General features: G+C 40.1%; 2 protein-coding genes and 1 long non-coding RNA gene across 16 annotated transcripts in view; 2 read left to right on the top strand and 1 right to left on the bottom strand.

Annotated features, from left to right (window-relative positions):
- Nucleotides 1-2,161, bottom strand: part of LOC141570995 (uncharacterized) — a 14,308-nt gene extending 12,147 nt beyond the window's left edge. Inside the window, exon 1 of the long non-coding RNA XR_016019281.1 lies at nucleotides 1,998-2,161. This is a non-coding gene — a long non-coding RNA (uncharacterized LOC141570995). The remainder of the gene's footprint in view (nucleotides 1-1,997) is intronic.
- ZNF596 (zinc finger protein 596) lies at nucleotides 2,044-22,763 on the top strand. 13 transcript variants are annotated; one of them, XM_088793057.1, is made up of 9 exons: nucleotides 2,317-2,372; nucleotides 6,388-6,725; nucleotides 7,745-7,781; nucleotides 11,511-15,814; nucleotides 17,487-17,613; nucleotides 18,295-18,390; nucleotides 18,486-18,551; nucleotides 19,847-19,926; nucleotides 20,363-22,763. In XM_088793057.1, the coding sequence occupies exons 4-9, from the start codon at nucleotides 15,710-15,712 to the stop codon at nucleotides 21,602-21,604; spliced, it is 1,716 nt and encodes a 571-aa protein (XP_088649183.1). In that variant the 5' UTR covers nucleotides 2,317-2,372; nucleotides 6,388-6,725; nucleotides 7,745-7,781; nucleotides 11,511-15,709; the 3' UTR covers nucleotides 21,605-22,763. The 13 variants fall into 13 exon arrangements, with proteins under 13 accessions (XP_088649177.1, XP_088649176.1, XP_088649180.1 ...); XM_088793059.1 differs by lacking the exon at nucleotides 6,388-6,725 and having other exon boundaries at nucleotides 2,294-2,372; nucleotides 15,733-15,814; XM_088793058.1 differs by lacking the exon at nucleotides 6,388-6,725 and having other exon boundaries at nucleotides 2,336-2,372.
- FBXO25 (F-box protein 25) overlaps nucleotides 2,317-22,763 on the top strand; it is a 101,923-nt gene continuing 81,476 nt past the window's right edge. The window contains exon 1 of one of the 2 annotated variants that reach the window (XM_088793068.1): nucleotides 2,317-2,372. The gene's annotated coding sequence lies outside the window, so the exon portion shown is untranslated. The remainder of the gene's footprint in view (nucleotides 2,373-22,763) is intronic. The other variant, XM_088793067.1, reaches the window with a different exon arrangement.

The raw sequence follows: 22,763 nt of genomic DNA, 5'->3' as shown, positions 1-22,763 counted from the left end.
CAGGTTGGGAATCCCCTTAAGAATGTGGAAATAGAAGGACTGTCCAGTGGTCCCTTTACTATGATCTGGGATGGACATCCAGACTCTATTTCTTTAGTGCATAAGCAATCAGGGTGAAAAATGAAACTTGTAAAAGTATTGCTGACAAGATGAAGGCCAATTCTTAATCCGGGTTCAGGTCTCCATCAGGCGTGGTGAGAGGGGTCCCCCAGTGTCCTTCATTCATCTCTCCCTTGAGCAGAGGCACAAGCAACACCAACATTCCTGTCACCGGCCACAGCTGATCTGCTTCACTGTCTTGTCCACGCACAGCCATTCCAGGGAACCTCCATTTCATTCCCTACTTTGCCTTCCTGGACTTCCCTTCATGCTTCAGGAATCTGATTACATATCGTGTCACCTTGGGAGCCTTTCTGGAATGTTCCACCCCATATTGGTGGCTGTGCTGGGCTCCCACAAATGTCCATGTCTCCCCAGCGTGGCATGTGCCATAATCACTGTAATTCCTAGCTGGACTAACCCTGGCCTGTGAGCTCAGAGCAAGGATACCACCTTCTGTCTCATTCTGTGGGTACCTGAGTATCTACAGTATATGGTGCATGAAGAGACTCAATGAGTGTGACAAATGTATGAACTAATGAACAGATGACTTGTGACATGTCACATGTATCAAAGTGGGCTACAACTTGGCCCTTTGGGGCTAACGTTTCCGTATACCATCTGTTATGGACAGAGTTGTGTTCTCCCCAAAGTTCATCTGTTGAAATTCTAACCCCCAATGTGTCTGTGGTTGCAAACAGGGCCATGAAAGAGGTTAGTATGCTTGAAGGAGCTCATAAGGGTGTAGCCATAATCCAATATAATTGGTGGCCTTATTCCAACCAGCATGGACATCAGAATTTCCAAAGGATATAAAGAGATATTAACTTATGATAGTGATTCTTTGATTGACCAAACTTCAATGAGGCTCCTGAACCTTCACATAGGTCCATCTGTGCACTTCCTTGTAAAATCCAGTTTTAGGGAGAACCCCGCTGTCAGTTTACCAGAATCACCCATCCTTGATAGCTGCTCACCCTTTATATCTGATCAGATTCCTCATCCTACATTATTGCCCAGATGATGTGTGATCACCTTGGACTGCCTTCTAAAAGAAACCCGTTAGGTCGTTTGGCCAGAATCCTCCTTATCCCCAATGTTTCCTCTTAGTAATTTTCTACCCATTGACCCCCACCACGGCTATACATTCCTTGGCAATAAATCCTCACCTCCACGCTGTATTTGGAGTTGAACCCAATCTCACTACCCCACTGCAGCGGTCCTTATGCCAATTACGGAGAAAGCCTCACCCAAAGGACTAGTCCTATTGGGCTTTAACAAGTGTCATTGAATCTTTGAAAATTTATCACTTCCTTTCTGATAGCTTTGGGAATATGGATAAGGAAAAATGTGAAGTTACAATGTATTTAGAAATTAATGACAAATTATGGGATGCCATCCACGCTAGTGGATTCATCCCAAAGGTCTCCATAATAGTGAAACAGAAAAGTTGAACGTAAAGGAGAAAAGAGTGGATATCCACAGAGCAGTGAATCCTGTTGTTTTGCAGCAGTGCCTCAGCCCCTCGTGCTCAAAGCCCAGGTCCTGGCCCCATGAACTCTCTGATCCTGAGCGCAGGGCTGTGTCTCTGCCTTGCTGGTGAATGGGGAATAGAAACGGAAACCATGTGTCATACTTTTGCCTTTCACACCCGGTTTCCATCACCTGAGCACAGAAGTCTCCAGTCCTTGCTTCAACAACCCATTCCAAGTGCAGGAGCCGCAGACATTCGGGATCCCACCACCCCCCATCTGGACCCACCGCGAGGCCGGGTCGCGCCCCCAGCACTCGCAGGACACGTGTCTCCAGCGGGATTTTGACTCAAACCGTTTTCAAACTGTTGTCAGGGAAACATCTCAGCATTCACTGTCAATGGCCTCACAAGTCTAAGCTCTTACCTTGAACTGCCTGAAACATTTAACCTGAAGCGGGGAGGAAGCAGCCCGGCTGCCCGGGAGGCCTAAGGGATTCCAGCGGATCCAAACGCGGAGATTGGAGGAGGTGTGTAGCATGGGAGGCGGGGCCCGCCCGGAACCGGCCCGGGAGGCTCAGGCCCCGCCCACCATCGCCCGCCCCCTCGAGGACCCGCCCCACGCTGGCCGCGCCACTCTGCTCCGTCCCGCTCCGTCTGACCCCGCCTCCACAGGCCCCGCCCCAAACCTCGCTGGCGGCCTCCTCCCTGGCCCCGCCCCTTCCGGGCTGAGGCCCCGCCGCTTCCTCCGTGATTTCCTGTGGGCGCAGAAGGGGATTTCCCGGCGCGAAGGCTTCAGGCGGTGAGTGGGCTCTGTTCTCAGGCGTTTGAATCCGCCCTCCGCGGCCTCCTCCCCGCGCCGTCCTCCACACGGGGTCCGGGGGTCCTTGCGGATGTCACAGGCCTCGCATCCGCCCGTCGCGCCCGCGGGGAGACCCCCGCTGCCCGGAGCGGCCCGGAGGCCAATCGCTCCTGCGCGGTTCGTGTCATTTCCGTTTCCGGTTACAGTAGCTCAGAGGCCGTCTCCGCCCGGCCTTTCTGCCTTCGGTGTCTCCACGGTGTCCCCACCACGCGCCGTGTCAGGTCCCCGCTCGGGACGTGGGTTCTCGTCCTGGTCCCCCCGTCGCCCCTCTCGCCTGTCGGGCAGCCCAGGACGGACCCTGTCCTGTGACGCCTCGTGTCGCGGTGTCGCACGTTTACCCCTCCGGCTCTGCCCGCCGACGTGTGTGCACATTTCCGAGATCCCACTGGAGAATGAGCTACTCCTGGGCTGAGGGCAACTTGATTTCATCCCCGTGGGTGTCGAAGACTAGGGTGGGGGTTTGAGGAGAAGAGAGAGAGAGAGAACAGATTGAAGGAGCAAGGGCGACTGAGGGCTTAATAAAGAGTAAAATAGAGGTTGGGAGATGGGTGGCTGCCCTGGAGTCGCGAAAGCAGTGAAGGTGGAAGAGGCTGACCCAGGCCAGCAGCAGTAGGGGACATAGAGGAGGGGACTTGGAGCGACAGTAGCAGTTGGAGCAATAGAAGGGTAGATTCCAAATTTATAGATGCTTTTTAAATTTTCCAGATCACAATCCGTTTTAAATTTATTGTGTCAGAATCAGATTATGACACCTCAAAGCTTTTCCAGTTTTTATGATATACTGGAAGTATTATTTGGTGCTTAGTAAATAATTTTACACTATTTTAGTGTGCAATTGGGAGGGATATTGAGGGTTTTTGTTTCAACAGTCAAAACCAATTTTAAACATGTAATCAGTTCAACAGCTGCCTTTTATGTGATCTTTTAATTTAAAGAAATGTGAGCTAAAGTTTCCAGCTAAGTATATGATTTCTTCAAGTTTGTTTGTTTCTTTCTCTCTTTCGTACAGTGTTTCCCCGAAAATAAGACCTAGCTGGACAATTAGCTCCAATGCATCTTTTGGAGCAAAAATTAATGTAAGACCAGGTAAAATAAGACCAGGCCTTATATAATGTAATGTGATACCCAGTCTTATATCAGTTTTTGATTAAAAGACGCATTGCGGCTGATTGTCCGGCTCAGTCTTATTTTCGGGGAAACACGTTAAATAATGAAGGATGGGTTGGGCTGTCCAGGAGCTTTGTTCTAACAGACCTCATCAGTTCCTGATGGATATTTTAAAACATTGCTCAGAGCTATTTCCGTATCTGACCTTTTATGTTTTCCAGTGCTAATAGTTACATCTTCTTCTTATTACATTCCTTGATGTAGTAATGTGATATACTGGAAAAGTTTGATTTTATCATATTGATTAAATGCTTTTAACCAATATGAATAAAACCATGAAAGAGAAGTTATTGCCTAGGAGAAGGAAATATGCTCTGAAGTATTTGTAACAGGAGTGAGGAGAGCAGACCTTGCCCCTTGCTTGTGAGGCAGTGATGGTTGGTATTTACTAGTTTCTGCAGCTCACATCTCTGCCTGCCCCAAACAGATGCAGAGTAACAGCACAGCAGGGTAGAGAAAGACCAAGACTTTTTAAACTGAGCACAGAACAAAGGCTTCTCTCCAGTGAACAGATGACACTTGGCTCTGGGAAGGGAGCTTGGTGGAGGAAAGACAATGCAGTATGAAAAAAGGGAGCTCTTGCCCTTCCTCATCTGGTGACCCTGTGTCCAGCAGGTGCTAGAAGAGACTGCGAGGGTTGTGACTTGGAAGGGGGGATCACACCAACTCATCCCCATAGCTTCCATGTGATGTTGGGCTTCATCAGTGTCGCGCGCGAGGAGGGTTGTGGGAAGCGTGAAGGGTGGCACAGGGTTAAGAAATGACAGTAGCCATGAGTAGAGTGCAAGCGGGGCCAAGGGGCTGCAGCCTCAAGGACTGGTCCCCGAATCTGGCCAACACAGAGCTTTTATTAGTTAGGTGGGGAAGTAAAGGAGATAAAGCTTGTCAATCTCAAGATCTGTGAATGTCACACATCATAATAGGAAACTGATTCAAGCCAATCACCCTTGCCTGCAGGCAGCAGAACCCTTGCCTGCAGGCAAAAGTCTCAGGATGTTTGTACTCCCCCAAGGGACAAAACCTATTTGCATATGAATAGATGGAGAGCGCGTCATTGAATCACTTCCCTTGCAGGTTGTGGGAAGGAATGCAGCCACAGAGGCAGAGGTTTTCCTTAGCCTGGGGAAGGTGCGGGGCTGTCCCCACCTCTACCAATCCCGTGGGTTCTCCTGTTGGTCCCACTCAACTGCGCCTGGCTTGAGTTGTGTCCCCCCTCTCCGGGAATCATACCCGTCATTGGCTGACCAGCCATCTTTCTGGGGCCAAACAGGGAGGCGTAAGGTGTAAGCACAAAGGTGAAGCAAAGTCCCTGAAAGGATCCTTCTCACAGACTCTCCTTTCTTTAGGGGCAGGTACAAGGAGATAGACGGGTAGGCTGCTGCGTGGCAACAATCAGGATGAAGCAAAGGGCAAACTCACCTGTTGCTCTCCATGTAGGAATTTGTCCCTGTTGACTGATAGTTCATTGGATAGCAGATGACCCTCTTTGCCACATGTTGAATTTCTGCCCGTGTATGTGGTCATGGCAAAAGGAAAGGGATAAGTTACTCAAAGACCTGAATGGCACATTGTCAACATTCAGGAGTGACTTATCGAGACTGGTCTTAGCTGTGAAAGAAGGTCAGAGAAGGAGGAAGATAAGGAGGGGTCAGGAATGGCCCTTTCTCTGGAATAAGTCATATTTATTGTTCTGTCTTCTCTTTCATGAAATGCTGTTTTTAGTACATGCTAATCTCTGACTTTCAAGTGTCCTGTGTTAACGCATTTCCTCACCTGTGGCCTTCCATCAGTCTTCTCTCATTTCAAGCCTTTTCCATCTCTCCGTGAAACAGTGACATGGAAATTGTGATGTGGCTCCATTTGGGGGATCATCATGAGAAGTGTTTCATGCCCAGACATTAGATGAAGCCTAGGACTGGGCCCTGTGGTTGGCCAACAGGGATTGCATAGGGACCAAATCTGGTGTACTACTGTCAGTGCTCTGTAAAGCAGAATTAAGGAAACTGCACATATTTAGTAGTGAATATGTCAGGAATACATGAAATATCCAGGAAAAGAATATCAGTAAGGTGAAATTTGTTCTTCCTGATTGTATAATGCATCTGAAGCTTAACAAAGTAAATCTTATATCTTTGGCGTCAAAATATTAATGATTTGCAAGAGAAAAGAGAGATTAGAAACTGATAGCTGTGACAAATTAAGGTGGCATTTCTTTTTTTTTTAATTGTGGAAGGGGAACACAACTTTATTGGACAGTGTATACTTCCAGGACTTTTTTCCAAGTCAAGTTGTTGTCCTTTCAATCTTAGTTGTGGAGTGTGCCGTTCAGCTTCAACTTGTTGTTCTTTCAGTCTTAGTTTTGGAGGGTGCAGCTCAGCTCCAGGTCCAGTTGCCGTTGCTAGTTGCAGGGGGCGCAGCCCACCATCCTGGGAGTCGAAACCGGCAACCTTGTGATTGAGAGGACACGCTCCAACCAACTGAGCCATCCGGGAGCTCAGCGGCAGCTCAGCTCAAGATGCCATGTTCAATCTTAGTTGCAGGGGGTGGAGCCCACCATCCCTTGCGGGACTCGAGGAATCGAACTGGCAACCTTGTGGTTGAGAGCCCACTGGCCCATGTGGGAATCGAACCGGCAGCCTTCGGAGTTAGGAGCATGGAGCTCTAACCGCCTGAGCCACCGGGCCGGCCCTCATTTCATTTTTTATTCTGTGTGTTTTATTCTGTAATTGTTTAAAACTGGAATCACTCTGAATGTCTAACAGTAGGGTTATTTCTAAATTATTCACAGCACATCCATCTCAAGGAGACCCTAGTGTTCATGGGTTTGTAAAGAATTGACTTCTCTGCACATACCATGTTTCCCCGAAAATAAGACCTAGCTGGACTATCAGCTCTAATGTGTCTTTTTGGAGCAAAAATTAATATAAGACCTGGTCTTATTTTACTATAAGACCTGGTCTTATTTTACTATAAGACCAGGTATAATATAATATAACATAACATAACATAACATAGTAAATACCAGTTCTTACATTAATTTTTGCTCCGAAAGACACGTTAGAGCTTATTATCCGGCTAGGTCTTCTTTTCAGGGAAACACGGTATGTAAGGATTCCTGCACTTTGGGTAAGTTTTGAGTTTGAATGCTGGATCAAGAAGTGGTACATTTCATATTTTAATAAATTCTGTAAGACCCCCCCACACACACACAACTACGAAGATATTCTCATCTACCAACTTGTGATGTCCCCTCCTACTTTAACAAGGACTTCGTGTGTTTGTGAGTATGTGTGTATGTTTATACATATATATACATATATATGTAGATTTGGATAAAATACACCTCTTTATTCTATTGCCATTTCACTAATTACTTAAGTGACTTAAATTTAATTCATTATAGACATGTATATGCAAAATGAATTTTTCTATTTGACTCATTTTGATGTGCATTGAGGTACTATGTTATATTTTGTAGTTTAATCACACACACACACACACACACACACACACACTTCCTACTTTGGTCTTACAAGATGAAAGCAAAATGTATCCTTTGCTTTTTTGTTTTCCATTGGAAGGTGTCACCTATTCCATATAATAAAATGTTCCATTCATTAATATTTATTGTTTAAGAATGTTTGTTTAATTTGACTTGTTTAAAAGTTTCAAGTAATATAGATTCAGGGGTGATTTGAACTGTCTCTTGTTTCTTTTTTCCCAATCGTTTTGACTGTATCCTCAACCCCAAATGAAAATTGAGACAAAATTGTCTTTTAGGATAATTCTCATGTGATAGATTGCATATGACTTTTAAATGTGGGTTGCATCAATTTTCTGCACTCATTGAGATTTTTGTCACTATGTCCTAGGAAATTTGGTTTGGTAGGCTTTTTTCGTCTCATTTTTGTCTTCCAAAAGTTTTAAAATTACTTTATATGAGTTTGCAAACTTATTTCAAATGAGACTTACAATATTTTGTTATAAGTAGAAAATGAATTTTGTGTTTGTTTACTTTTTAAATTATTGTTACTAAAGAAGAAACATTGATTTCAGTGTATTTCAGAATAGATTTATTGATTTTAAAAAATATTTTTAAATATGATATTTAAATGGATTCTCTTTTTTTTTCTTTTTTTTTTTAGTTTGCAGTTGATGCATCTTCTGAGAATAAATACAATTGTAAGTCTTTGACACCTTATTGTATTTCCTCTCCTTTCCTCCCTTCTTGGTCCCGACTCCAACAGTCTGTGCCTTGGTGAGTGGCAGTAGCCCTGACCAGCTCCTTTCTCAGTCTTGCCTTTAGTGGAACTGCCTCTTTCTTTGCTGCTCAATATAGCTGCTAAGGTTTTCTTGATTAACAAGAAACATCCCCCACCATTTGACATAAATTTTAAAGATTTTCAATTATTTTTAAAGATCAGATATTTTTCCAAGGGTCTACTGATGTGATCTCATTTTTTAAGATCTTTAAAATTGTGGAAAATAATAGATTTCCTAGTGTTGCATCATCCTTTCCTTACTGGTGTGAACTCCACTTGACAATGTTGTATTAGCATTTGCCAATGGCAGTAATGGCTATATGGCTAAAATAAATAGCTAAATGGCTAAAATTTTATTAATATTTTTTATAAAATGTCCTCAATGAAGATTGTTGATTTCTAAATTTTTTCTACATGTATGTACATTGGATTAGCCTGATTAATGAGAACAGATTCATTTTTTCTCCTAAAGAGCAATTTACCTTACATATTTGAGAGAACTCTCACAAATCAATTTTGGAGATAGATTTTAATATATAATTTATATTTTAAAATTGCCTCGTCAGATTCTTCTTATTAGTGAGTGAATATTGAAAACATTTCCATGAAAATTAATTCATCATACATATACAAATTAATAAGGATAGAAATTTTAACATTTTTATTAACATTTTAAATTACTGCTTTTAAATGAATAGGTGGTCTGTTTTAATCACCAGTGTTGTCTTTTCATGAGTCCTTTATAATTCCTTCATTTTATTGTCAAAACTTATATTGATTTCTGTCAAATGCTTTTTCATTTTATTCTGTAATCAATTATTCAATCTTTTTATTCTTTTAACTTTTATTGATACCTGCATATTTGTGAACATTTGAAAAGCCAAAAACCTCATGTACCTTTTTCCTTCTTTGGTTTCTAAATGTTTTTAAAGTCACTGAAAATGTTGGCCTTAACTATCACCCAGAGGCTTACAACTTGCATCAGTTCTCAGTGCAGACCTTGTCTGCTCCCCCGGCACAATTGATGGCAGTTACACACCAGTGTGTTCAGCTTCTCAGGGAACACCATTTCTACTACGTGGGACTTCCTTACCTCCTCTCTCTCAGCCTCTGTTACCCTGCGCTGACTTCTGGGATACTTCCTACTTCTATTCTCTTCTGATAATTTTTAAGTAAATTTGGCAGGCCTTAGACAGGGCTTCTTTATACTGTGCCCAACCAAATATAAAATTTAGCTGACATAGCTTTAGGTTTATATAATAACACAGTATCATAACTTAATGTTTATTTATTAGACTTTAAATGCATGAACGGGAGAAAATACAATGTTTTTCTTCCTTAATTGCATGCCCAGCCCGTAGCGTTAAGTCTGACTTATAGTCAGTAATCAATAATATACGAGTAAAATGACATAATTACTCTTCTGTTTGTACTTCCTTTTCTATTTCACTGATGTCCTTTCTCCTCCCCAGCACAGATTCACTACCAACACTTTATGGCAGACAACCATCATCTAATTCTCAAAATTCATCAAACCTTTCTTAATTGTTTTACTCCATTCTTCAACAAAAGCCTCATTTACAAACGCAAATCTATTTCTTTCACTATCTTGTTTTCAATTCTCCAGTGGATTCCTACTAGGTGTAAAAAGGACCAATCTAATTACAATGACCTTTGGGGCCCTAAAATCTACTAGTGTACCATCCTCTCTAGTTCAGCTCACCTCGCAGCTGCCTTCCAGTGTGTTTTCACTTCCTGGGGCACAGCAGGTTCTGTGTGTATCCACAATATCCTGCTCCCTCATCTGAAAACAAAAACCTCTGAACCTGTTTCTCTCTCTGCCAAACTTTCTAAGTCTTGCCCAAATAAATTTTTTAAGTGTCAGATGAATTGTACATGCATTTCAAGAGCGCTTTCACACTTCTATATACATCAGTATATATAAACTGAGTATTTTTGTCATTATTTCTTTAATAGCTTCTAAACTAGACTTTTAACCCCACAAGGTCAGATTTCTCTGTTTTATTCATCAGTATAATTTCACTCCCTGATACAGTTTTGGTGCTAAGTGTACCTGCAAGATACATTCACTTAGGACAAAAGGAGCGCATCACTTGCCTCGAGAATGTTGAAGTAAATGGGCGACAAAGACAACATATCAGAGATACATGAAAATCAAATCGTTGATTACCTAAAGGTTATATAGAATAATACATACTAAAATTTCTTACTGTCAGAATAGTATAATTTAAAAAAAGAAAATAGAGTATTCCTTATGGTATCAAATGCCTATACCTAAATCAAAAAATATGTTGCCTGTGTTTTATTCAGAAAAAATATGTCCTATAAAGAAATGTCTTAAGATATTTAATTTTTTTTTTATTAGTTTCAGGTGTACAAAACAATATACTAGTTAGACATTTACACCCCTCACAAAGTGATAACCCCCATCCCTCAATCTACTACCCCTCTGATATCATACGTAGCTATTACAATTCCATTGACTCTATTACCTATGCTGTACTCCACATCCCGTGACTATATACCATGTTTCCCCAAAAATAAGATCTAGCCAGACAATCAGTTCTAATGCGTTTTTTGGAGCAAAAATTAATATAAGACCTGGTCTTGTTGTACTATAGTATAAGACCCAATCTATAATATAATAATAATATAATATAATAATATAATGTAAGACTGTGTCTCATTAATTTTTGCTCCAAAAAATTCATTAGAGCTGATTGTCCAGCTAGGTCTTATTTTTGGGGAAACACGATATACATAAAGTTATAATTGACGTTCAGTATTATTCAGTTACAGGTGTATAGTGTAGTGGTCAAACATCTATACAGTCCATGATGTAGTCTCCCTAATGAGATAAGTACCCATCTGACCCCCTACAAAGTCTTTACACCATTACTGATTATATTTCCCAAACTGTATTTTATACCTCCATGGCTATATTGTGATTACTAATTTGTACTTTCTAATCCCTTTACCTTCTCCCCCATCCCCACCCCCCTCCCACCTAGCAACCCTTAATTCCCCCCCCCCATATCTCTGAGTCTATTTCTGTTTTGTTTGTTCATTCTATTCTTTAGATTCCACATATAAGTGAGATTATATGGTATTTGTCTTTCTCCGTCTGACTTATTTCACTTAGCATAACATTTAACATCAGTTTAAAAGTATCCTATTTAGAGATAGAAAGTAGGATGGTGCTTGCTAGGGTCTGGAACAAGGGAGTAATGTGGAGCTGTTGTTCAGTGCATTCAGCATTTCAGTTTTACAAGACGCAGAAACCTATGAAGATGGATGTGTTGGTGGTAGTGGCACACATTCTGAATTTAATGTATTTAACATCACAAACTGTACACTTCAAAACGGTTAATATGTTAAATTTTGTGTTATAGTTGTTTTACCACACTTTTTTTAAAAAGGAAAAAAAAAGACAGTAAAATGAGTGCTGACGCTGGCCATTCTGGGAATTTGTAATACCAAGGTTGCCAAGAAAATGTAAACACATTTTAAGAGATGATGTTTATGTATTACTTTTCAAGTTGAATTGAATTACAGTAGCAATGCGTAGCATGACATTCACTCAAAAGATGGCGTTAATGAAATGAATGCTAGCATTACCATGCGACAGGCAGGCCAGTCAGAAAATGGCGGAAGTACGGTCGTTCAAGGAGCGCAAGACCATTTTGAAGTAGTATTTGAAATTCAAGAACATTGTGGAAGTACAACAACAGTGGAGGCGTGAGTATACAACAGAACCTCCAACACGTCTAAAAACTGTCTGCATTCATGATAAGTTGGAGACACATTGTACTGTGTGAAGAAATTGAAACAGCATGCACAGCGATACAAGTGGACAGTTTGGTCAATGTTGCTCATGCAGTAATTCGCCATAGTCAGAGGTGTCTGGACACTGATGATAACGACTCTGAGCACCTCTTGGAATTGCAGAAGTCAAACGTGACTTGTATTCATCTTTTGTTATTGGTATATCTTATTACAATTTTAATACATTTTTTTTCCTTTCCTAAAACATGTATACATTTTCTGGGTACCCTCTGGATATTGAAGCTCGTAGATTTATAGGTTTTGGGACATCATCTAAATCTGAATTTGAGAGACATGCACTGCATGGGCTACTTCTTGCTTGTTGGTAAAAATGCACATTTTGTATCCGTGAAATGTCTTTTCCTTGAAAATATGTTCAGCGTAAATATTTATGTAGTGTCAGAATGATGCCTGCAGCCTGAGAATATACTGATAGATTAGAATCCTCTTATAAATAAAGGGCAAGGCAGATTCTCTTGCTGCATATTCTCTACAGTGCTGCCCACAACAACCAAAATCCCTAAAACAGTGAAGTCTCGGGGGAAAGGCATGAAAGTTGCTTTTGAGGCTTTTAGAAGAAATGGAGAAATAATATATTTGTTTTCCTTAATTTCATCTACTTTATCTAATAAGGAAAATACTTCTTTACTGAGGCATTCTTGATGGATTTACTTGATCGGAACCCAAGTTAATCAGATTTCCCTTTGGCTTGTAGCACTGATGCGGTTATCCGCTGCATTAAAAGAGAGCCCACCATCAAAATGGTTTGTTTTCTAGAGCGAGAAAGAAGCTCTGAACTCTTGAATGTTGTGGCAGTATCCTCAGTATGATTCGGCTTCATTGTATTTCCATCTGTCTGGGTTCTGGTGTGTACTGGGTTCTGGGAGAGATAGACCTCCTCTATTTTGTAAATGAATCTGTGAAGGGAAGCATTGACTTTATTAGTAGTTCAGTGAGGGAACTCTTAGGAAGTGACATTCTAACTGAAATTGAAGGAAATAAGCATGGGGTAGGTAATTGTGTTTGTAGAGTTGGGTGGAAATGAAGGATGATAATAGAGAACATTGTGGAAATGATAGCAATAGTACATTTTGTTTGTGACGTTCTGAGAGAGTATACAGCAGTTCAAACCTTAGATATCTGGTGGAGACATCAAAAAGATTACAGACTAGATAAAGAATAACATTTGGGGGAGTGGGAAGTAATGTCCTGAGACATATTTCATTTTAAATGCACATTGGCTTGCAAATGGAAACAAGAGTTCAGAAATGGAGCTCAGACATGAGTTTTGTCAGTTTCACTTTAGAAAAAGTAATGGAAGAAATGGAAACAACTGAATAAACATGTGAGCACACCAGGACAGTGTACATGAGTGGGAAGGGATTAAGGAATACGATGGGGTCTTGAGATCTTCCAACAGAATTATTCGAATACAGTGGTACCTTGGTTTTTGAACGTTTCTGTTGATGAATATTTTGGTTTATGAATGCCGTAAACCCGGAAGTAAACACTTCGATTTTCGAACACGACTCAGAAGTCAAACATGTCACACGGCTTCCGCTGAGTGCAAGATCTTGAGGCCTAGATGTCGGCTGTTTTCAAACGTTTCAGAACTCGTGGATTACATTAAAAAACCGAGGTCGTACTGTAGTTCTCCAGTGATACGGAATTGGAATGACTACATTACTTTGAAGACATTTATTTGGTAGACTGAGATGTCACAGAAACCTAGGGAAAAGTATATTCCCCCAAAGAGGTCATGGTGCACTTATTATTTGGTTCCATGTAAAAGCGCATGCATTGCATTTATTTGAGCAGATGTCATTGGTGATGTTAGAAAGTCAAATGGTGAGGGAGACATGAGTGTACGGTAGCTGCACCTTCAGCCCTAAGTGCAATTGTAAAGGCAGGAACAGGAGAGAAGAACGCTAAGAGGAAAGAACTTCAGAGGAGGTTTTAGTTTGAAGATGGAAGAGATTAATGGGTTTCAGTGATGAGGGGATGCATTGCGGCAAGAGGGAGAAATTGTTGCTAAAGGAAATAGACTTTTTAATTAATATAAGGTCCTGACAAAACAGAAGAGAACATGGTTCCATCAGAGACATTGATCTTAGCCAGGAGTGGGAGAGGAGTAACTCAAGGGTACAAGTGCAGGAATATATGTACATTTTCTGATGTTACACTGAGGTAATTTGTCAACTTATATGATACATCTACTTAGTAGGAAGTTTGTATTGAAAATGAGGGGAGTGTGAGAATGTGTGAGTTGAAAGGCATGGAGATTTGAAATATTTTGGGATTATGGAAGATTGGTTATTTATCAACACATAGTGGAGTTTCCAGATATATTTCAAAGTCTCTATGAGATGTCACTCCATGTTTAAGGGAGGGTCCGTATCCTAGTCCTGTGCTGTCAGCTGCAGTCACGGAAAAGGCAGATATTTGGAGTCACCTTCCTTTATGGTCTTATTCAGCAGATGTGGTAAATAGTCAAAAGGACATAGGGAATAATGTTGGTCTTGGTAAATACCTGTTGAAATGCGTAACTGAATTAAACTGGGCGGTAATGAGGAGAGTTGGACGCTAATTGTTAGGAATTGGGTCACTGCGGTGGTTCCTATGTGATAGAGAACGTGGAGGTGGGGAGTCATTTTGAGAAAAAGCAAGAATATGTTGAAAAAACAGTGTGGGGCCTCTGATTTTAATGTTATAGGTACTATTCCAAGTAAAGTCTAGGTGTGTGTAACCCTTAAAGAATTTGAGCATAGGAGACAGGCAGAGGAAAATTTAAATTACACCTGGGTCCCTTTCTAATATGTACTTATATGCATTTTATATACTTGTGTGCATGTGAATTTGTCATATTACTAATGTTTTCTGAACCTCTGATCATGTCATTTAGTAAATTGATAAATGAACCATAATCAGCAGGATCGTTTTGAGGAAAACATAAGCAAGTGTATGTAAATCTCTAAGCAGAGAGTCACGTTTAATAAAACTTTGCTGTTACAAATGGGTTAGTTAAAGCTACTTCTGTTAGTGAATGACTCATTATCATCACTTGTCCATGAATTACACATTATTATTGATGTTCTAGGGGGCCAGTTACACTTTATAAACACTTTCACACTGAAATAATGAAATTAAGGGAAGTTGCAGCTAATGATGATTGGTGAAGGGCAGCATTTCAGCTACCACTTTTCTAACATATCAGGTGAAACAACTAAATTTCCTCTTAAAATGTCTTCTCTCTATAATTTTGGAGCCTACTGCCCTAGAGGATTGTTGAACACGCCAGTAGCTCCATAACCCACATACTCATGCTGTTTTCTGATTCAGGGGATCTTAAGAGGTAAGTTTGCAAAGTTGCTGCCTTGGACTCCTCCAGCGAATAAGTAACAGGATTGATTAGACCTATCATAAAGTGTCTTCTTAATTCTCTTGGTTCATGACCAAATTCCTGCAGCACAAATCAAAAAGTCAGAGTTGAGGGAGTGATAATATTCCTGGAAACCTCATTTGGAGGAGACAAATTACTTAGGTCATGTGTATCTGGGGGCCAAGGGAAGGGAATAGTCGGAATGAATTGAGGCACCAGAGGGTTGGGACGGGGTTGGAGAAATTGCTAGTGTACAAAGTAAGAATAATTAAGCCTGAGAAATTCCACAGTGGTTTCTGGAGGTGGAGATGCATGTGACATGAGTGTGTGTTTTGGAATTGAGGGAATTGAAATCTTCTGAACACCTTGGGTTAACTGTCACACAAAAACTCAATGGTTTCATATTCTTCTCGTAGTTGAAGGTACTTGTATAATCTTTACTAGCAGCAGCACTCATAGCCTTCTTACTTTGGACCCTAGTAGAGAAGAGCGCTCCCTGTTTCTCTTAGAGAACACTGCCTGTTTCTGCTGGTTGGGTTCAGGGTTACATCCAGGTAGAGCATCACAGCACAAAAGGTGCTTCATGACAGTTTGGTCTGGAAATTGTGGACAATGGGTGTCTCATGACTTCTTTCTCCTTCCTTAGCTCTGCCTCCGACGGCTTGGACTGTGTGTCAAGAAAACCCAGAAGAGGGTTGGCAGCTGAGCTAGTGACAATGGAGTCACAGGTGAATTGGGAATTACTCTATCTACTGAGATTGTATCTCTATTTCTAGTATGTGTGTATATTTTTCCTACAGGCATTGAGGTTCTAAGTGCACTCAGGAGATTTTTCAAGGATCTGAGCTTCAGTTAAGTTTCCCAAGAAATCTATAATGGTCATGTTGGGTCAAAGACTCAGTGAGTGGTGATCTCTTTCCCAATATCACACTAAGGTATTCCAGCCTCTGTAAATGCTGTGTTTTCACAGACAAGATAAGAAAGGTTTTCTTGTTCTCGTCCAACTCAGGGCCTTGTTAGCCAAAACAAAGTTATACATTAACCATTTCACTGACTGTAATGGCCTTAGGATTGCAGTGACTGTGGGTGATAGAGATGAGGAAGGAGCAGAGCACCACAGCCCAGAAGGGAGGCCAGTGTTTCCACCGGTGAGCTCAATCAGTCCAGTGTTACAGGTGCTGGGGGAGTGCTGACTAGTGCTGAGGGAAAATGAATAATGATTATGCCAGATAGGCAATGAGGAGTTACTCATTTAGTTTTTCAAATTTTTAACCTCTTAAAGTTTTGATAGAATGTGTGCTTTCTGAAAACTTCTTATACAGAACACTAAAATTCTCATTATTACCCATGTCCTAAATCATGAACTTTCTTTGTGATTTCCCTTTGTTCAAATTTTTTAAGTGGAAGCAATGCATAGGGAGTATTGTTTCCCTGAGTTTGGCTGTGATTCAGGAGAAAAGAGTACAGGAGGCAGAGTACAGCTTATAGCCCTGTGGAAATTTTTGATGAACTGATGTGGCAAAAATAATCAAGTGGCTTCAGGTATGCTTGAACAGAGAGACAGCATGACAATGATACTGACATGTGGAGGTCCCAGAACATTGCGAATGAGAGGCCTTAGACCATAGGAAGAGTCAGGATAACACTGTCCTTCAGTATCAAAGTCTCAGCCTCTGGCTTGTCTACTAAACCATTTATCCTTATACTTTATAATGAACACCTGAGTTGTGTGGCGATGAAAAGCTATACCTGCTGATCCCAAGTCCTGTATGAATTGTATTCAATTTTACAGAATTGTGGACATTGCTTCCACACTTTCTGCCCTTTACTGAATAAAAAACATAGAACTTGCATTGAGTGTGGTTTGCTAGATAGTTATCATTTTATACATTAGCCCATTGGATCTTTAAGAATTCATAACAACCATTAAACCAGTTCATTGATGAGAAAACTGAGGTGATAAAATGGAATAATATAACTAGAGTCATGCTTAAAAAGTGGCAGATCATGGGTATTGCATCCCTTGTGATGAGATTTACTTGAAATTGGTCAAGAAGAGTGTTTTAGTTATAAATTGTCAAATGAAAACTTTACAATATCATGATTTTGAAGTCAGAATTACAAATTTATTGGGAAATATCTGGGTTATGTTATGCCATACCTCACGTGATACTTCTTTATAATGAAGTTTTAGGTATTTACAGTGTGTATGTTTCTGTGAGTATATCTGAAAGTCAGATGTCCAGGTTAGCACTGAGAATGCTGTGACCAGACCCAAAATCCTATTTGAGCTTTCTATATAAACTCACCCACCACTTCCTTAATGCTGTCACCTGTGCCATCCTCCCCTAGAGACTGGCAGAGATAGCTCTGTCTGAAACAGTGTCCATAATATTTCAGGAATCATTGACCTTTGAGGATGTAGCTGTAGACTTCACCCAAGAAGAGTGGGCCTTGCTGGACACATCCCAGAGAAAACTATTCAGAGATGTAATGCTGGAGAATATTAGTCATCTGGTCTCAATTGGTGAGTCTAAATACACATTATGTATGTATGTATTTTTAAATTATTTCTAGAAGAATATCAAAAAGCTTTCCTATTTCTTACTCAAAACTTTGTCTGGCTTCTTCATAACTCCCACAACTACCTGACAGCAATCTCCCTTACTTTTTACATATATTTAGTTTGCAATCCCATGTCTTTCTTGCTATTGAATCGCCCAACACTCCAGCAGTGGTGGGAATTCACTGTTTTTTGAATGGGAAAGTAAATACTGATTTTTTTTTTAATTACTATTTTGCTGCAGGGACAGGTTAGATCAGACCACAGTATTAAAAATAACAAATTGTTTTCCACATTGAACCTAGATTTTTCCAGTGGCGTTTGTATTTATTTGGACATAATAGTCATACACTATAAAAACTTATATTTTCTCACTGAATGAAAATATTGAAGATTCTGCAGAGTGTCTCTGAACTTGGGCACGGGCATCAGTAATGATAGGACCTTAGTATCTTTTGGAACAATTTCAAGAGCTGTCATTTTGCTGGTGAAGAACTATCTATGTCGTTTTCAACATACTCTTCTCTGGGCTGACCTTCAGAGGTTATATTATTCTTCCTCATTAGTTACTTGACCCTGTATTGATGATCATGCACTGTTCTCAGCACAGAACTCAAAACACATATATATTTTGCCTACAAACAGGCAGTCAACTGTACAAATCAGATGTGATTTCCCATTTGGAGGAAGGAGAGCAACTTTCAAGAGAAGGGATTGGTTTTCTGCCAGGCCAGGGTCCAGGTAAGCTCCCAGAAGCCGTGCTTCAGTAAAAGAAGGAGCCTGTTCAATGAGTGAGTAGGCCCCAAGAATGAGCAAATGAAAATAACTCAGTTTAGTCTTTTTTTTTTTTAACGTAGGTGATGTCATGGGACAAATTCTTCAGATGTCATTATACCTTACAGGTATCAGTTTCCATTCAAGTGTCTCTCAGTATCTTTGGCTTTCTGGAAGGTTATATTTCTGTACTTGGAGTTTTCCCTGTACTCACCCTCCCCCACTGTCCTCACCCCAGATTTTCACAGCTCTATTTCAGCCCTATAACTCTGGAGTACTCAGATTACGCCTTCATGGTTGACAACAAGACCATCTATGACATCTGTTGTAGAAACCTCAATATTAAGCGTCCAACCTCCACTAACCTTAAGCACCTTCTTACACAGATTGTGTCCTCCATCACTGGTTCCCTTAGGTTTGATGGAGGCCTGAATGTTGATCTGACAGAATTCCAGAACAACCTAGTGCCCTATACACATATCCACTTCCATCTGGCATCTCTGCTGAGAAAGCCTACCGTGAGCAGCTTACTGCAGCAGAGATCACCAGTGTGTGCTCTGAGCCAGCCAACCAGATGGCAAAATTCGACCCTTTACATGGTAAATACATGGATTGCTACCTATTCAGCTGTGATGACGTGCTTCCCAAAGATACCAGTGCTGCCATTGCCACCAGCAAGACCAAGCACAGCATCCAGTTTGTGGACTTGTGCCCCACTGGCTTCAAAGTTGGCTTAATTACCAGCCTCCCACTTTGTACCTGGTGGAGACCTGGCGAAAGTACAGCGAGCTGTGTGCATACTGAGCAACACCACAGCTATTGCTAAGGCCTCGGTACGGCTGAATCACAAGTCTGATCTGATGTATGCCAGGCGTGCCTTTGTTCACATGCGTGAGGGCTTGGAGAAAGGATTTTTTTGAAGCACCATGAGGACATTCCTGCCCTTAAGAAGGACTGTGAGGAGGTTGGAGCGCATAGTGCTGAGGATGGGAGTGAGGGTAAAGAGTATTAACTTGTCTGTTGGAATTTTACATTCCATTGTCTTGGGACTGCTTATTTCTTTTGTTGTTTGAAACTGTTATAGCCTTAGCTTGTCAATAAAAGTGCGATTTTTATTTTTAAGAAAATTCACAAATTGTCCCTTTTCCTGATCCTATTCTATGAGATTTTTTCCTCTCTTTTCCTCCACAACTTGCCATCTTCATTTTATTTTTCTTACATTCTGGTCTTGAAAATGTCAACTATTGAAGCCTCATTTTTAGAGTATTAATGAGCTCGTTTTTAGAGTATTACTTAATTCGAAATTTTTTTCCAAATGTATGTATAAATATTTGAAACATACTTAAGAGGGCATTGGGTCTCTTCAACATTTCAGTTTCCCTAAAGCAGCTCTAGCAATTTATTTTTTTTCCACTCATTTCAGGTAGGAGAGATTATCTTAAAAAACAAGAAATGCTATCCATTCAACATTTCCACAAGGACGCATCCTTAATGAGTGCAGTGGTAAGTTTTATGGGTGTGAACTGAACCTGTTCTTCTAAATAAAGTCCTGGGAATTGAGTAAGTTAGGAACTTGGCATAATTACCTGACTAATTAGAGTTGGGATCAAGGATGTCACAGCAGAACATTTTTATTACTTTTGTTTTAGGGAAGAAATTAACCTGAGGTCTTACAGACAATTGCATGATCCTGGCTCATACATCTAGTCTTTGAAACATAATGTCTAAAAATTAATCAGATATATCTGCAGTTGGGATACCACAAAAGAGACAATCTTTATGCATGTGGGAGAATAATACCCTATGTAGCTAATAGGAACAATTTTAACTGGAGTCTATCCTTGAATTGATTACTCTAGAAGTTATATAGAGAGAAATGAATGAAGGAATGAATAAACGTGGGTAAAGCTTTAACAGTTTCTCATTTCCTTTTAAAAAGCAGAGATTTCACACTGAAGTGGATCCTTTTGAATGTGATGATTTAGGAGAAAATTCTATTGAAATCTTAACAATGACTCAGTATGGGATCCCTCAAATGGGAAAGAAGCCCCAAACCAGCCAAGAATTTGGAAAAGCCATCAGTTACTTTAATCAACAGAAAGAAATTGAGGCTAGAAGTAAATCATATGAATGTCATCAACGTGGGAATGCCTTGATTCAGAGCTCTGCCGTTAGACAATGCAATAATACTCAAAATGGAGACAAAATATTTGAATGTCCTGTATGTGGGAAAGCCTTCAGTAAAAGTTCTAACCTTAGACGACATGAGATGATTCACACTGGACTGAAACCACATGGATGTCATCGATGTGGGAAAGCCTTCACTCATTGTTCTGATCTTAGAAAACATGAGAGAATTCATACTGGAGAAAAATCATATGGATGCCATCTATGTGGAAAAGCCTTCAGTAAAAGTTCTAACCTTAGACGTCATGAGATGATTCACACTAGAGAGAAACCGCATGAATGTCATCTATGTGGGAAAGCATTCACTCATTGTTCTGACCTTAGAAAACACGAAAGAACTCACTTTGGAGAGAAACCATATGGATGCCATCTATGTGGGAAGACATTCAGTAAAACTTCTTACCTTAGACAACATGAGAGAACTCACACACAAGTGAAGCCACATGAATGTCATTTATGTGGGAAGGCCTTTACTCATTGTTCTCACCTTAGAAAACATGAGAGAACTCACACTGGAGAGAAACCATATGAATGTCATCGATGTGGAAAAGCCTTCACTGAATCTTCTGTCCTTAGACGACATGAGAGAACTCATACTGGCGAGAAACCATATGAATGTCATCTATGTTGGAAAGCTTTCACTGATTCTTCTGTTCTTAAACGACACGAGAGAACTCACACTGGAGAGAAACCATATGAATGTCATCTATGTGGGAAAGCCTTCAATTACTCTTCTGTCCTAAGACGACATGAGAGAACTCACACTGGTGAGAAACCATATGAATGCAATATATGTGGGAAAGCCTTCAATAGAAGATACAACATTGGACCACATAAGAGAATTCACACTGGAGAGAAACCATATAAATGTTACCTGTGTGGAAAAGCCTTCAGTAAATATTTTAACCTTAGACAACATGAAAGAACTCACAGTATAAAGGTTATAAATGTAGAAAACTCACCACCCATAGATTCCAATTCTAAACACTCTTGAGGACTCACACATTGAAGAAGCACTATATTTGTAATCAATGTGGAAGAGCCTTTATTCATCCTTATTATTTTGTTCAATTCCAAATGGAGAGAATCCATATGTATGGCATCTATGTGACAAAAATCCTTAGACAATGGACTGATCTGGGAGATAATATATGACATGGGAGAACTGAAACTAAATGCAATGAATGTGGAAGAATGTTTTTGAGTATGTACAGTTCTAACTAGTAAAATGGAGAAATGTCAGAGAAATTCTGTGTATGTAATCAGTGTAGAAATATCTTCATTTATAATTTATTCTTTAAACAAATTAGTGAACTGCACAGGAGAAAAATTCTAGATCTGTAATCATTGTGCACTATCATTCAACTTAGCACCACTGTCGATATGCACAAGAAAATTGAGTGTCAGGTAACTGCTAAAACAAGACATAAGTGGAAAAAATCCACTACTAGGAGGACAGAGCCTCTTGAGGAATAGCAGATAAACTATGCTGAATTAGTTATTCTATAAAAAAATGGAAAATATTAATAGTGTAACACTTGTAAGACACATCAGGATTCACACTGTATAAAGCACTCAGTGTCTCAAATGAACTAATCTTTTCAGTGAGTGCATCTTCCCTAGTCAACACGTGATCTCACACTAAGAAAAACAGTCCTGAGGAGAAAAGGCATATTTCACATTAGAAATTTTGGACTGGAAAAGAGTTAAAAAGAACAGTTGAGAATGTGGTTCAGCAAAATCAGAATTTTACCAAAGATTTCTTATTGAAAACATGTATGATAAAATGCACAACTGTGCAGCACGTTGGGAATATTGAATTGAATGTAGAACCTTAGAAGAAGCATTAAATAAGATCAAACTAAAAGATTAATACTGAAAAATTGCAAGCATTAATTGTTGGTGAAAAAATCTGCTCAGTTAAATTTGGTCATTTATAAAATATTGAATGTGACCTAAGACGTACAAGATACAAAATCATGCATTAAGTATGTTAGTGTTAAATTTAGTGCAATATTTTGCCATGAAATAATAATTCTGCTCTTTTTTTAATGTATAAAATCAGGGTTTTGACAATAATGACTATAAAGGAAAAATTCTCTGCAACTGGTAACATGGAATCACATTAAAACCTTGATGCTTTTTCATGGGAA

This window comes from Rhinolophus sinicus, chromosome 16, assembly GCF_057876585.1.
Source record: "Rhinolophus sinicus isolate RSI-liver-muscle chromosome 16, RSI-T2T, whole genome shotgun sequence".
NCBI classification, from domain to species: Eukaryota; Metazoa; Chordata; class Mammalia; order Chiroptera; family Rhinolophidae; genus Rhinolophus; species Rhinolophus sinicus.
The sequence above is the reverse complement of the archived record's forward strand: the minus strand, read 5'-3'. Positions and strand labels throughout refer to the sequence as shown.